Source organism: Eulemur rufifrons, chromosome 1 (genome assembly GCF_041146395.1).
Source record: "Eulemur rufifrons isolate Redbay chromosome 1, OSU_ERuf_1, whole genome shotgun sequence".
NCBI classification, from domain to species: Eukaryota; Metazoa; Chordata; class Mammalia; order Primates; family Lemuridae; genus Eulemur; species Eulemur rufifrons.
The window spans coordinates 59,214,101-59,230,511 of NC_090983.1; the positions used below are offsets into that span (position 1 = coordinate 59,214,101).

Here is a 16,411-nt window from a genome sequence, read left to right on the forward strand (position 1 = left end):
GAAGAAAGGGTTTTGAAAAATGTACTTGGTCAATAGTCATTTGAATACAGTAATTAAAACTTCATGTTTGTCCATGCATTCGTCAGAATGATGACTATAACAGGGGAGGAAGGCAGAATGTCAAGGGATATGAGAGTTAAAATTTGGGTTAAAATTTGACCTGTGTTAAAAATGAGACAAGGGAAATAAAGAGATACAGAAGAGTGGGCCCCATATCTATGAAGACTAAGTTTGGGCGAAGAAAGTAGAGTCAGTCGTTAAATACAGCTCACAGGGAAATAATTGGATTTGTCTCTGAAAAAAAAAAAAAGATCTCTAGTAACCTTTGAATTCTTTTATTAGAGTGGAGAAGTTAAAAGCAGACTTCAGTAAAAAAAATAAAAAAGAGTGTTGAGTAAATGAAGCAATTGAGTTATTCATGAAATTACAAATTAAGTCTGATATTAAGTACAGTAAAACTCCAGAACAACTTAGATTTCTACAAAACTCAGGAATGTGTTCTTTAAATGAATTCAGGTATTCACTTTGCTGATCTCTATTTTTCATATCCTAACCTTTTTAATTTTCAGTTTTTCTTAATATGCCCACTTTTATATAGAATTAAAGAAAATTAATTTCTTACAGGTACAAAATTAAAAATGTTGGCTTCACCAGAAGCTAAGGGCCTTGTTCCCTTCACTAGAGAGTCTTTTGAACTTATAAAACAACGTATTGCTAAACAACACAGTGAGGAACATGAAGAAGAAGATTTAAAGGTGAACAGTGACTTGGAAGTTGGCAAAGAGCTTCCATTTATTTATGGAAACCTTTCTCGAGGAATGGTGTCAGAGCCCTTGGAAGATGTGGACCCATACTACTACAAGAAAAAAAATGTGAGAATTAATTGAAATTATTCTGAATACATTTTTATTTTATTTCCATACATACAGAAAAGGTAATTGAGATGGTATAAAAATAGAATGAAGAACAGAGAAGAGCTAATTTTAAATTATACAGAACTGCATAAGATATTTCATTTGGGGCACATACATATTTCAGAGTTTTATCAAAACTGATGTCTTATCTGGTTGAGTAGTTTATTTTGGGTGACTTTACTTCTTAATATAGGTACTGATATGCCTTAATGTAAATGACTTGTTTTAAGGAAACATGATGACTATTTATGGTTATCAATTTTAAAGTAACTATAAAATGTCTAGAATATGTAGAACAATTTAAAATGTTCAACTTAATGAACTTACTCAGAAGTTAGGAAAGTAAATCCAACCTGTGTCTTATTTACAATTTTTATTTATTCATACACGCATACATTCAAACCTTATGTTTAGAGTGATTTGAGGCACCTACTTACATATGTACAATCCCAGAACAAGTACAAAATGCTAAATGCTAAATATGAATAATTATGTTTTAAAAGGGCAGAGCTCTTTGTGAACCAATGAACTTGGAATAGTCATTAAGGAAGTAGAATTTGTGTAAATAGTTTGAAGAATACTTCACATTTTAATAAGGCAAAGGGAAGACTTTCTGTGAGAAGGAAAGAACAAAGATTGATTCTGGAATGGGGAAAGGACAGAGTGATTCTCTAACTGGAAACTTAGCTATGTTGCAAGTTATGGGATGTAAGATTAGGTAATGGAGATGTCAACATGAATTTAATATGGTGATCAAAGGGACTGATATGATTAATGCAAAGTTTAAGTAAATTTAATCTGGCAGATTTTGGAATTACTATTGCACGAAAGAGATAGGGTCAGAAAGGTGAAATAGAAGAGTGAGTAATCCAGACTTGATGTCCAGAGACCTGGATTATAGTAGCAGAGGAGAGAGAGAACACACTTGAAAAGAAACAGCAGGATTTAACTAAAAATGCCAAGGTTTTTAGTTTGGAAGAATCGTGGTGCCATTGACAAAAGGAAATAACTATAGAAAAGATCAAATTTGTAGAAGGTGAGGATTAGTCCCACAGTGGGCAAATGTAATTTTATATTCTTCTGGAACATTCAATGACATTATAATATCAAATGCGTGACATGGAATTGAACCAAAGTCTCTCACAGAGGGCAGAGGGCAAAGTGATTTTTTTTTATAACTACAACCCTTTGGAATACTTTTCGTGGTGGAAGAGTATTGACATTTTACAGCAGAAGTGTGTGTGTGTTTGTGTGTGTGTGTATGTTTGTGTGTGTGTGTGTGTGTATATATATACTAAAAAGGACATGTGCAATATGTAACATTAGCTAGGAAACACTTGCATAATCTTGAGAACATTTTAGTGAAAGTATAACTTAAGTCCTCACTCATCTCAATCATCTCTGCATTCAGTTTTTGCTATGCTTACATCATAATAATTGATATGGCCCAGTAACTTTAGGAGTAGCTGCAATGTAGCAGAGTTGGGAGTATCCTGCAGTGTACACAGGCATGGTAAGCAAAACTGGGTTTTTTATTGAAGGTAAAACTAAGAGTTTTGAAAAATAAAGCAAGGCCCAGAGTTATTCATGGTCTAGTTTTTATGAAACACTTGGGGCATAAACAGCAAGGATAGCTTAGCATAAAAAGTGCTATTATCAGTGATGCCAATCTATTTAAACTTTTAAGTTGTATTCAGTTTATTCTGCTAAAGAGGGCATAAAACAAATAAAATAATTTCATCTTTTAAAATTTGAAAATTATTATATCTGGAATTACTCATCTCTTTACAATGAACAATTTAATGTTTTAATATTCCAATATGTTAGGTTTACATGATATAAATTTCTGGTTTATATGCATCTAAATTATCTATCAAACAAGTTGAGCTTCATTTTATAGAATATGTTTCTTTTTATTTCAAAGTATTAGGAGGTACAAATAATTTTGGTTACCTGGATCGCTATTACAATGCTTGAGTTATGGTTCTAAGACTGCCCATCACTCAGATATTGTTCATTGTACCCATTAGGTGGGTTTTCACCCATCCCCTCTACCCACCTCCCCCTGGTTGATTTCCACTGAGTTTTAGTTTCCTCTATGCACATGTGTGCTCATGGATTAGCTACAATTTAATCTTTTTAAATATTATCATATTAGTATTTAATATAATTTAATTTAATATACAATATTGAATATAATATAACAAAATATTAAATACAAAATATAATATATTAATATTTAGTATATTAAATATAATTTAATGTTTTTCCATTCTTTAGATACTTCACTTAGGGTAATGGTCTCCAGTTCCATCCAAATTGTAAAAGGCATTAAGTCATCCTTCTTTATAGCTAAGCAATATTCCATGGTGTATATATACCACATTTTGTTAATCCACTTATGAATTGATGGGCATTGAGTTGATTCCACATGTTTGCAATTGCAAGTTGTGCTGCAATAAAAATTTGAGTGCAGGTGTCTTTTTGATAAAATGACTTCCTTTCCTTTGGGTAAATACCTAGTAGTGGGATTGCTGGATCAAATGGTAAGTCGACTTTTAGTTCTTTGAGGAATCTTTGTACTGTTTTCCATAGAGGTTGTACTAATTTTCAGTCCCACCAACAGTGTATAAGTGTTCATTTCTCTCTGCATCCACACCAGCATCTATTGGTTTTGGACTTTTTAATACAGGCCCTTCTGACTGGAGTAAGGTGATATCTCATTGTGGTTTTAATTTGCATTTCCCTGATGATTTTTCCCTTTATCTTCTACCTTTTCTGCTTTGCAGTTTTCCTCCATGAGATCCCTGGCAGGCTCTGACACCTCTCTCTATCTATGATCCACATCCACTGTGTGCCTCTTCTCCTCTTTCCTGTATCAGAATTTCTATCTTCCCTCTGGGATGGTCTGACAAGTGATGTCTCTAGTCAGCCGTCTTTTCCCCTTCCCTATTTTATAGAATATTGTTAATGATTAATGTACTATAATCCCAAATTTGCTTTGCTCTGACATAAAATCTAACTTTTTCTTACATTCATTAAATTCTGAAATGAACCACCTCTGGTACTTTTAAATGCATCTCCACAAGCCATGGGGATATAGTGTTCTTCCTGTTGCATTATTTCCGTGGAGAAACCTGGGGATGTGGTGTATGGCAAACAACTTTCTTGAGCATAACACTAGCAAAACAAAACAAAAATCATAGATAAGTGGATGTGCCTAAGCATTAATAAAAACAGTTAAATGTTTTTCCATTTGACTTAGTCTATAAAAGAATATCAAAACGAAGAAAAGTATAACTATTAGAATTCAAAATTCTAATGATCATTAACATGTTGCATAATTGATGAGATTATAGGTTCTGAGTTCTAATTTTACTTGATTTTTTTCTTACAGACTTTCATAGTATTAAATAAAAACAGAACAATCTTCAGATTCAATGCTGCTTCCATCTTATGTACACTGTCTCCTTTCAGTTCTATTAGAGGAACAACTATCAAGGTTTTGGTGCATCCATATCCTTTTCTATTGGCTTGTTGACTATGCTTTAAACTGTATTAACACCAAAGGCAACTATACTATTATTGAAATTTTGATGCAGTATTTTTATCTTTTGAAATTATATGTCATGTTAGGTCATATTGAAATCTGGATTATACTTCGTTAAGTGTTCCACATTTGAAAACACATATAAAATATATTTTCTAGTACACACATCAGTAAATATTAACAAGTATCAATCCCCATTGTTGCTCAATATGATTAATTTTTTTAAGAATTTTTTTCTTTTTTCTTTCAAAATATTAAGGGGGTAAAAGAAAAACAAAAGAAAACCCTATCAACGACCATTCCAGTTCAGAAGGTCATGCATTACAAAGAGTATTAGTGATAGAGTGAATGACTAATAAAACTTTCATAACACACACAGAGAATATTTTATCTTTAGCGTATAAATATAAACAGATTACAAGAATGTATATTTTCCAGTATTGTTTATTATTCCTTAACCATAACCTACCTTTTTCCGACTATTAATTTTAATCAGTGTCCTGACTGATTGTGTATTTATGTCCATGACTAATTTGCCAAAATGGGGACCAGCAGTAGAGTAAGTTATATAATTTTATTATATATGATATGATATATAATTATATTTTATTTTTAACACTTAACATTTAATTTGATAAACATTAAATTATGTGATATACTATATTTTCTAACATTACACAATTTAATATTTATTAATGTTTAATATAATATTTCAATGCCTCAGGTCTTTTTACAATTGCAACCCTGCTCCTGACTTGCTTCTGACTCAAATAAATCTTATTTCTTTCAATTTATTAAGAAAACTATTACTTTCTCTTCCTTTCTGTTCTACTTTTCTGCTCTTTCCGAAGGGATGGGGGTCTAACTTGCATTAGACTATAATGATGGAAAGGCCCACTAAATTTTCTCAGGGAAAAGGACTTTTTAAAGTTACCTCTTAAGCTTTAACCCTGTTCTTAAAAATAATTGACTTTGGAAAGTAACTACAACACTGATTCAACATAAAAAATCCTTGTATATGTATATAATAAAATTATATCTTGCAAATTTCTTTAATTATTATTAAGCTAATTTTTATATAATCCCTATAGGCACCAAATTAGATATTTGCTGTTTTCAACATTTACTTACATAATATATAAAGAGAATCACCTCTGAGCTTGGACTTATTGAAAAAATTTAATAGTCAAATTTCATGACTAATGCCATAAGACTTGGGCTAAGGTTAAAGGAGCACTTGTTGATTGTTGTCTAATTGACTGGTGGTTAGTTGGTTTTGGCTTGCCAAGGAGATGTGGTCTCGTCTTTCTGATAACTTATACTCAAATACTAGATGGTTATCATAGATATATTATAGTATTTCAGATGTACCAATGTGTCATTCTCACCTTTAATATTTATATCAAAATTTTTCTGCAGGAATACTTTGCTTGGAATTTACACATTTGAAATAATTGTAAAACTCTTTGCAAGAGGTGTCTGGGCAGGATCTTTTTCTTTCCTTGGTGATCCATGGAACTGGCTCGATTTCAGCATAACTTTGTTTGAGTAAGTATTTCTTTAAATTACACACATCTTAATGTCGTACTAAGCAAATGCTTCATAAAAAATAATTGGGGTCTACAAACATTTCTGCCTGCAAATATATTGCGAGTGAAGACTATTTCAAAGTCATAGTCATAATGAGTTCTCTCAGGCAGTTGTCTCTGAGTGAGTCCTCAGAAGATGCAATGAAAATGAAAGAAATGGGATATTTTCTATTTTCTACCTGGAGCAAGAATGCTAGAGATTGAATTTGTACATTTTATGTAATTTTCTTCAGTGAGCAGTGAGCAGAGAATTCTCTGAATATTTAGGAGAGGATCCTAACATATTCCATTCTCAATCCCCACATTGCTTAAGACCAGTAGATATGCTAGATATCAGAATAAATGTATCTTAAACATCCACTCCACCCCCATACACTTTTCTTTAGTGTTACATACAATTTTAATGATTTTGTGTCTATTTATTTTTTCAAACTTCTATTTAGTGTATTCTGTTTTATAGCTATGGAAAGGATCAGGGCATCAAACCTCTAATAAAAACAATTTAAAATGATATTCTATTTATAGGGTTTTGGTCAATTTTAAAATAACCTTTATGAAGAGCATAAATAGTGTCCTCCATGTTGAATGCAATCTAAAATAACACCTCATATCATTGTAATTATTAGCATTACTACTTTTACTGTTATTATCATTTATTTCTGCTGCTTTTGCTGTTGCTGTTAGCTAGCGCTTAGCAAGCCCTTACTATATGCCAGGTGCTCCTCTATGCACTTTACATATGTTAACTCATTAAATCCCTACAAAAAGCCTCTGAATCAGGAAGTATTATTAATTCCACCTTACAATCGAGGAAACTAAGGCAAGAAAGATTGAAGTAATTTTTCCATGTTGCACAGCTAGTTAATGGTGGAGCCTAGATTTCTACACAGGATACTGGGCTCCAGAGTCTGTGACCTTAACCAATACACAGTTGGCCTTCTACCATCATCATCATCCTCCATCATCACCATCATCATCGTCACCATTATCACCATCATCATCATTTTCATATCATCTCTGTCATAATCATAAGTTTAAATACTTAAAATGAATTTCATTCGTTAAAAATGCCAGCTATTAATTTTTCTTATTTTAACTCTTTCTCAGTAATCAGATAAAAAAATATTTGTGGATATACTATAAAATATTTGATATGAAATCAAGAGTATTCACAGTGTCAAGCTTTTGTAAACTCTCATAATTTAAGTTTGTAGGTTTATATTTAACCTGGCCAACTTGCACTGTGGCGATCTTTGTCTTCCAGAGAATGATAAAACTATATGCAAAAGTGGAATAATGTGAGCAAAGAAATTGTATGGATATAGGATTTTAAAAGTATGTTTGAAAAAGTATAAAAAGCCAAAGATAAGTAGCATAGACTCAATATGACCTCTAAATACTTTAATTCCACAGGCTTATAACAAGATATTCATCTCTGAACTTCATTCTAATGCTTCAAACTGCAAGAACTTTGAGAATTTTGAAAATTATTCCTTTAAACCCAGGTAAGAAATGACATTGAATTCCTTTTCCTCATTTTGTTTTATGTACTATCATATATTCATTTGAACTCCCCTATTGTTGTTCAGAGACAATGTAAAATTGAATAATGTTTCCACTTGGGATTTAATAAGTTATCTGATCTTTCAATTTATTTGTCACTCCAAGAAAGGCAAGGAAGATACTTTAAAAATACTTTAAAAACCAAAATATAGACATCAATCAAATATATTTTTAACTTTTAATTCTTATATCTTAAGTATGAACTTATAAAATTGTCCATAGAATTCTGAGGTAAATAGCAGTCTAGACAGGTATCTAATCTGCCTCCCTCTTTTCCTCATCACATCAAGAAACCAGTTGAAATGAACAAAGTAATATACAATAAAATAAATATAAGTACCCTTTGCTCTGAGTGCTTGGATAGTGTGCACTTCACATGCCACAAAATTCAGGGAGGTTCTGGTAAATCTGCTAGAGCTGTGACTACTTTGATAGAAGATACTGAAGACTAATTTACAGCTCCCATTTCTGAAGATATTCTAGAGGGAGCCCAGCAATACCACCTAATACATTGCTCTGAATGGATAAAAACAATCAGATAAGAACGACTCCACTCAGAATCTTTTGACTACTATGAGTCAGAAGTATTAGGAAATAGTTGTATCAAGAAACAAATGTAACAAAACCAAAAATAAGGTCTATAGGTAACTCTAGGATCAATGCCAGACAAATGTATACTGTGACTTGAAGATCAGGATGAACGAAACAGACAAGCAGATAGGAGGATGTGGTGATGGATTCATAACCTGTGAATTATTGACTCGTACACGTTAAACTGGTGAATTGTAGGGTCTGCGAATTACATCTCAATAAAGCTATTTTTCAAAAATGGTCTGTGGCGGCAGTTTTACCACATCTAGTGAAGGAAACAAGTAGTGAGATTTACCCTGGGAGGAATTTCCACTACTTTGGCCCTCCTGGTACTTGCAAAATGTTACTAGAACGGAAGACTGCATCACCTACATTTTCATTTTAGGATCAGAGGCAAGGATTATAAAAGAAATCAGGTGAATTTAAGTTAATACAAGAATTCTTTCTATAGTGTTGGAGTTCAGAGGCTAGCAGGGACTTACCACTGTGTTTTCAAGGGATACTGTACAGGGCACATACCAGCAATATGGAGCATATGAAAATGTTTTGCAATACAGAAAAACAAGCATGCTATTTAATATAAAGAAACTAATCCTCTTTCTTTAAAAAAAAATTGTGCTTAAGGCATAGAAGCAAGCATAGACAACATCTATTTTGTAGTCTCAATAGAAGAAAACTTTGACTCTTCCAAGAAGATGAAAATGAGATAATAAAATAGGCAAACACAAATAACTTTAAGACAAAAATGTGATAAAAATTATAATACTCTAGGTGAATATTAAATGGTAATAGAAACAGTAAAAAATTAGTGCATCAAACAGGCATAATTGTGTAATAAAGACTAGGGGTGTCCTGTATTAATATAGTAGAACCAAAAATGGGATGGATTAATGAAGGAGAGAAAACTTGATTCCATCTTATGGATAATTAGTGATCCTGAAAAAAGGCCAGAATAAATGTAAAAGGCAAATTATTCAAAAATACAGTAGAAAAAAATCTAGATTTATTAAATGGAGAAAGACTTTACAAATGAAAGGACCCATCTCGTACTAGGTTAAAAAATAACTAGAAAATACATTTACATATTATAAACTTTCATAAATTTAAAATATTAAAGAATAAAAGTATTATACAACCCTACAAACAAAAAATGAGAGAAGCAGATTTAATAGAAAAGTCATCCTTAGACCTCTTTGCACTATTAAACTTGAGAAGGCAGTGGAGTTTCAGAACTTAGGGGGAGTGTAGGCAGGGAGGTTGAAACATAGAATTCTATACCTGTCTGTCTTTCATATGTGAAGTCAACAGAAAGATATCCTCAGCCATGCAAAAGTCATGAAATTGTATACATGTGTCTTTCCCAAATATCTGCGGAAAAAAGTATGAAAATACAATATTAAACAATGGCAAGAATTCATTTCAAAGTTCATTGCAATGAGCTCTGAAATCATTTCAACAGAGAAGGGATTACAAATTACTTCTGTTAGGGGAGTGCAAAATAGGATGCACATATTATAAATCAGAAGTTACAACATGGACATATGTGGGTTATTCTTGAACTAGGGATATATTTTGTGTGTGTTTTACACAACTTTAAAATAGTTACCAACATTAGTACAATTCTGGTCATTTTTATCTAAGTTAACTTGGATGAATTGCCAGCATACATTCACCTGTGCTGCTGAATGAAAACCATCTGCTGTAGATGGGGAGCAGCTGCCCTTTCAAATTAGGTGTATTCATTCAAATCCCCTTAACTCTCTATTTGCATGAATTTATGCTTCCTGTCAAACCTTTGCAAGGATTTGAATGTTACCCTTCCTCTAAATCATGAAAGACGATACATAATGTAAAAAAATAATAATTCAACAAGTATAACTAGGATACAAGTCCTAAATTACATTAAAAACTGAGAAATGGAAATACAGAAAAGTGAGAAAGTAAATATGGTTATTTTCTTATATGGTGGGATTAGAGTAGATACAGCCTTATTTTTTAAGTAGAGATTTGCATGTGATTCAAAATAGAAACTTTAATTTTATAAAAGTTTTCGAAACAGAAGTATTTTTTTCTAAAATAGTAAAGAAAAAATTAATTTAGAAAGGATAGGAAACAGTAAATCATAAGGAAAATATAGAAATCAAATAATAAAATGCTAAAGGTATACCCAAAAGTAAAGTAAAGCTAATTTTCAAAAATAAATGCAATTGGGTTAAATATTTTCTGTCAAGGGAGCAGAAACTTTAATATTAAACCAGATATAAAATTAAACTCTATAAGATACATAACTAAACACAATGATAAGTTAAAATAAAAAGGAGAAAGTTATACCAGAAAATTGAAATCAAGATTGGCATGTGACCTGGACATTTCTAACAATAATCTGAATGGTAGATAATAATGAAAATTATTAATAAATTTAATTCTGTGAAAATTTGATGGTGACAGTTTTTACCTTCAATCAAAATGTTACCACTAAAATTAAAGCTCCACAAGAAACTGAGTATACTGTGGAGATATATATATGTGTGTGTGTGTATATATCCACATAGGCATACACATTATATATCCTTTTTTAAAAATTACTCTTCTCAAAAATAATTCTAACAAAACAATACGAAAAAAATTTCAGCATACAAATATACAGAGGACCCATTACAGTTACCAAGTACACAATGCAAATAGACATATTTTCAAAGTTTATGATGGTAACCACAGAAATTACTTTAAAGTGATCTTATATTGCCAACAATGTTTTTTTAAATGTCCCAGTTTTAGTGAAGGCTTATAGTCTGATTTACACTTGGTTCAACATCTCTTAAAAACAATTTGAACATATGTATCAACACTTAAACATGGTTGTATATTTGACACAGAAATTCTATTATATTTCTAATATGATACTTAAAAAGACTTGCTGATAGTTAAAAAAAGACATAATGGTATAATCCTAAGTGGCAAAAGCAGGCTGCAAACACATATTTCAGTGTAATGCCAATAAAATTTATATATTTACTCTAGATTTTCACATTTCTTTTGCCACAGAAATGACTTTATTTCAATCGTATCCTATTTCACTCAAGAAATCTAATCAGCTGAGGTGATTTAAAAAAATAGATTTCAAATTCTCACAATAATATATGAATTAGGTATTATTATTATTTCCATTTTCAAGATGATAAACCTGAGGTGTAGAAATGATGATATTAACAACTTATTCATCATCACAGGGCTAATATTTTTTAATTCATTATTGAGCTTATAACATGGCTGGATGGTATAAGAAGTAGTAACCAAGACAGAAAGGCTGTTGTTCTTTATATAGTAAAGAGAAACAAACAACTAATTTGAAACATTGTGCTTGAATTATTTCATCAGATGTTATAAATTAGAAATAGTATAGAAAACTCAAAGTTTCGTTGATTATTTATTAGACCTGAATAATGAGAATTAGATTATAAGACATAAAGTTGTTGATTTCAATGGAGCATGGATTGCCATGGAGGGGGTTTGCTAATGCTGCTTTACTAAGATGTTGTATTTTATTAAAAACAAAAAAAACTCTTTCTCTCTTCAGGTCTGCAGTCCCTTGTAGGGATCCTGATGCGTTGCTTGAAGAAACTCACTGGTGTCATTATCTTGACTCTGTTTTTCCTGAGCATATTTTCACTAATTGGGATGGGGCTCTTCATGGGCAACCTGAAGCATAAATGCCTGCGATGGCCCCAAGAAAACGAAAATGAAACTCTGCACAACAGAACTGGAAATCCATATTACATTCGAGGTAAGAATCACTTGCCATCTAAGTCAAAAAGCAAAACTTTTCTTACAGGCAGAGCAGTCTTCCCAGAAATGTTGAACACTCAACATTTTGCTGGACTTCAAAGGCTTTTTGGCTTTTGTGTCAGATGCTAAGTGAAAAAGGCCAGGGTATTTGCTCCTTTCTTCTCATCTGGAAAGAGAGATGTTTATCTTCTTTGGAGATCAAATGGATTTCAGATATGCTGCTAACTCAAGATTTGATACAGACTATCATTTTTTGCCTATTTTCCAGAAACAGAAAACTTTTATTATTTGGAAGGAGAAAGATATGCTCTCCTTTGTGGCAATAGAACAGATGCTGGGTAAGTGATGTTAATATTTTCTTCAATCAGGTCAGTATCACCTGTCAATACTACTTATTGAATGATTATTGGTTTTACTGTTGGTTCCCATCTGATTACATTATCTCATTTTATCATCAAAACCATGCAGAGAAGTTGTCCTAGTGCATTCGGGCTGGGTGCCATAGGCTGGGTAGTTTAAAATCAACAGCAATTTATTTCTCAGAGGCTGGGAGGCTAAGTCCAGGTGAAGGTGCCAGCGAATGTGGTGTCTGGTGAGGGCCCGCCTTCTGGCTTAGAGATAGATGGTGTCTTTTTGCTGTGCCCTTACATAGCAGAAGGGGCAAGGGGTTTCTCACGGGCCTCTTGTCTAAAGGCACTCATCACATTCATGAGGGCTCCACCTCTGTGACCTAATCTACCTCTCTAACCTTGGGGGTTAGAATTTCAACATACAAATGTTGAGGGTACACAGACATTCAAATCATAGCAGAAGTATGCAATATGGAATACTATTAATCCAATTTTATAGAAAAAGCAATAGGCAGACTAGCAAAATAATTTATTCGAGGTCAAGAAGCTAGCAAATGGCAGAGCTAAGACTTAAGGATCTGATCTTCTGTTTTGTATTGTGCCTTAGAACTAGTGAGAATTACCAACATATACAATGTGAATCTATTCTTTGTCTAGAAGCTTTCAGAGAAAAGAAATTTTAAAGCTATGCTGCTATTTCACTTATTTCATGTCTTGTATACCTTTTATGGCTATAATTTACATTAATAAAAACACTTGTTCTTAAGAACAGTGTGTATAAATAATTTTTCAGTGAAATGACAAACTCCCATGTCTTAGTGTTCTATAATTTCAGATGAAAATTATAATCCAGAAGGTAGAAATGGGGCCCTTTTCAGCAGTGACTCACGTAATTTCCTTCTGTTGCTTTGGTCAGCTGGGATGACTGTGCAGCCACCCAGAGGCTCAGCTCTTTCTTAGGCTCTGGAGCCCAGATTGACATTAGGCACATGGGGGAGAGGAGCATGAGTTATATAGTTTATTTAAATTCAAGTGATTTAGACATTTTATCACGTGCTCAGCACATTTTTTTTTTTTTGCCCAGTTTCTGTTGGACTTACATTCTATTCTCAAATCCAAATTGTGAACCCATCTCTTTTGTCCCATCTCCTGTCAGCTAATCCTTTTTATGTACATTCCAAAGTCAACCAGGACCTAAAATGCATCTTGAGGGTACTAGGTCGTGAATATTCAGAAAGCCATGATATATTTCAAGTCAAAAAGAGAAAGTCATGCAATGTTTCACCTGTGGCAATCATACCTTGCTGCATGGTAAACTCCTCCAAAACTCTGTGGCTTAGGACAGCAACAAAACTTCGTTTGCTCGGACTCTATAGGTCAGCAATTTAGCAAGCCCCAGTGCACAAGTGCTTTTTAAACCTCTTCTTGTTCCATTAACAAATGTCTAAAACAAATCACATGACCAAACCCAGAATAACGTGGGAGGGAACTGCACAAGGGCATTAGAGAGAGGGAAGCATGATTTATTGGGCCACTACTGTAATAAGTGACCACAGCACCGAAGCCCCTCAGTACATAAAAGTTATGAGGATGCCCTGAAAGGAAATGAAATAAATATTTAATCTGTTCTATCTCCCCAAGTGCGTACTGCGTATAAATTATTGATGTGATAAATATTTTCTCACCCTTAAATAATGGGCTCTAAAGGTTTGAGATGAGATCATTTGAAAATTAAACCTCTATTACTACAGTTTTATTTTTATCAGTACTATTTTCCACCAGTTATACTTTCACTGTGACGTTCAGATATTTCCCCTTTGATATTGAGTAGTAAGACTATAGTTAATACAATGCATTGCATTCTTGAAATTTTCTAAGACAGTAGGTTTTAAATATTCTCACTACAAAAAATAAGTATGTGAGATAAGGCATAAGTTAATTAGCTGAATTTAGCCATTCCACATTTATGCATATTCCAAAACATCCTGTTATACACAACAAATATATACAATTAAATTAAAATTATAAAATTTTAGTCTTCAGCGAAAAAAGAAATACCAAAAAAGGCTTGGCAAAAACCACTTGTGAGGCCTTATTTTAGCTTAATTAACACTGCTCACTTATATCAACTTAAAATCAAACTGATTTGTGGCATTTTGACTGGAAATTGGGAGAAGACTAATTACTTCCTGTGGAAGAGGGAGCCCTCTATTATTCAAGAACAGATGTTCTATGTTTATAAATTGGCCATAACCTGAAAATCACCTAACAGTAAGCAGTGTTTCTTTTCTTACTCTTCTTTAGTCAGTGTCCTGAAGGATATGTGTGTGTAAAAGCTGGCATAAATCCTGATCATGGCTTCACCAATTTTGACCATTTTGGCTGGGCCTTATTTGCCCTATTTCGGTTAATGACCCAGGATTACCCCGAAGCACTTTATCACCAGGTGAGAACAGAGAGAATCTGCCCTGCACTTAAGAATGGCACCATGCCCGCCCTTCTAAAATAATGGTCAAATGTAATTTTTTTTATTAAACTTTTATGTGGAGAAGAGTTTGAGGACAAAAGAAAAGAGAACCAGAGTTACTGAATGTCAAACTATATGCTGGCTGCTGTGCCAGGTTTGTGCTTTTGTGTGTGATATCTTATTTAATCTTTGCAATAATTCAACATGGTCAATGTGTGTGTGTATGTGTGTGTGTGTACATGTGTGTCTATGTCTATACTTGCCTTTCATATGAAGACACTGAAATTAAGTGAGGTTGGGTAGCCACCCAAAATTTACAACAGGTGAACCTGTGAGAGCTCAGATTATTGTCCCACTCCAAAGCCTGTGATATTACACATTTGATATTAACTAAGTAAAGAGCATTTTTAGGTACTAATTCTTTAGTTAAAATTCTTTGAATTTATGAGATTACCATGTATTAAACAATTGTTTATTGTGTATGTAGAGTGTTTCAATTCTCTTTATTCTTCTATTTCTTCTCATTCCATTTTACTGTTGAGTCATGCTCCAATTATAACAGAAGGCTTGCTATAATGAGACTTGAAATTCAAATTCTGAGAGTCTGTCTTTATAACTAATTGTGTGTGTGCCATAGTTTCTCAGAAAGGTATGATATTCATTAAAATGGGCATTCAGTTTTTATTTGAAGAGAAGTTTCATTACAGTAGACTATACAATGTTATTATCAAAGCAGTATAGTATAAGAGATATTAGATAAAAAGATGTTAGTTATAAATTCTGAAGGTATTTAAAATTAAGGTAGAATATTCTTTTATTAAATGCACATAAACACAATATTTGTTTTGATTGGCTTAATAAATTATGGGGCATGTATGTGTGTATACTGGTCATTAATAATGATAGGATAATGTGAGGTATTTTGGGCATAGACAAAGGTTCATAATTTATTGTTAAATGGAAAACAAGTGAACGAAACATACATGTAGTATAATTGTATTATTGGTATTAATAAAAGAAATACATGAAAATATTATGTTATATTTTTGTACAAACCATATTTTTCTAATTTTGTTAAATTAGTATTTATATTGTTATTTCCCAATCTTTTTAACAAGTATCAGTGTTTCCTCCATAACACTGGGAGCTTATTTCTAAAATAATCTTATCATGTTATCCTGAAAATCCTGCAGTGATTTCCAGATTCCTATGGGATGAAGTTCAAAGTCCATATGCATGATACACTGTGCCCTTTAAGAGCTAGTCCCTGCATACTTTTCCAGATTTATTTCCTAAAAATATCCCAATATGTACTTTCTTCTTTACTTCAGTATGAAAAAGACTTGCTATTTCCTAAATGAGCTTTTCTCATAATTCCTTATCACTATGTATGGTGTACCCTCTGCTTAAATCCAGGTTTCCTTCTATCTGTCTTCAGTCTCATGCCTGAAATTCATACCTCAGAGGCAGAATTTCTTGTTTGAACTTTTCCCCAAGTTTTCCATTCAAAGTAAGGCATATCCTACACTGGAGTCCTGTAGTCCACTATAATTTCCTTGGATAGTGGTATTTTAGTTGCTTGTCCAGCTATTTTCCCCACT

General features: G+C 32.6%; 1 protein-coding gene across 1 annotated transcript in view; it reads left to right on the forward strand.

Moving 5' to 3' along the window:
- Positions 1 to 638: 638 nt before the first annotated feature.
- The window catches only part of SCN7A (sodium voltage-gated channel alpha subunit 7), a 60,286-nt gene continuing 44,513 nt past the window's right edge, over positions 639 to 16,411 (forward strand). Inside the window, exons 1-8 of the mRNA XM_069471824.1 lie at positions 639 to 872; positions 4,312 to 4,430; positions 4,934 to 5,023; positions 5,884 to 6,012; positions 7,467 to 7,558; positions 11,785 to 11,991; positions 12,262 to 12,331; positions 14,648 to 14,789. Of these exons, the coding sequence (XP_069327925.1) occupies positions 639 to 872; positions 4,312 to 4,430; positions 4,934 to 5,023; positions 5,884 to 6,012; positions 7,467 to 7,558; positions 11,785 to 11,991; positions 12,262 to 12,331; positions 14,648 to 14,789 (1,083 nt within the window). The remainder of the gene's footprint in view (positions 873 to 4,311; positions 4,431 to 4,933; positions 5,024 to 5,883; positions 6,013 to 7,466; positions 7,559 to 11,784; positions 11,992 to 12,261; positions 12,332 to 14,647; positions 14,790 to 16,411) is intronic.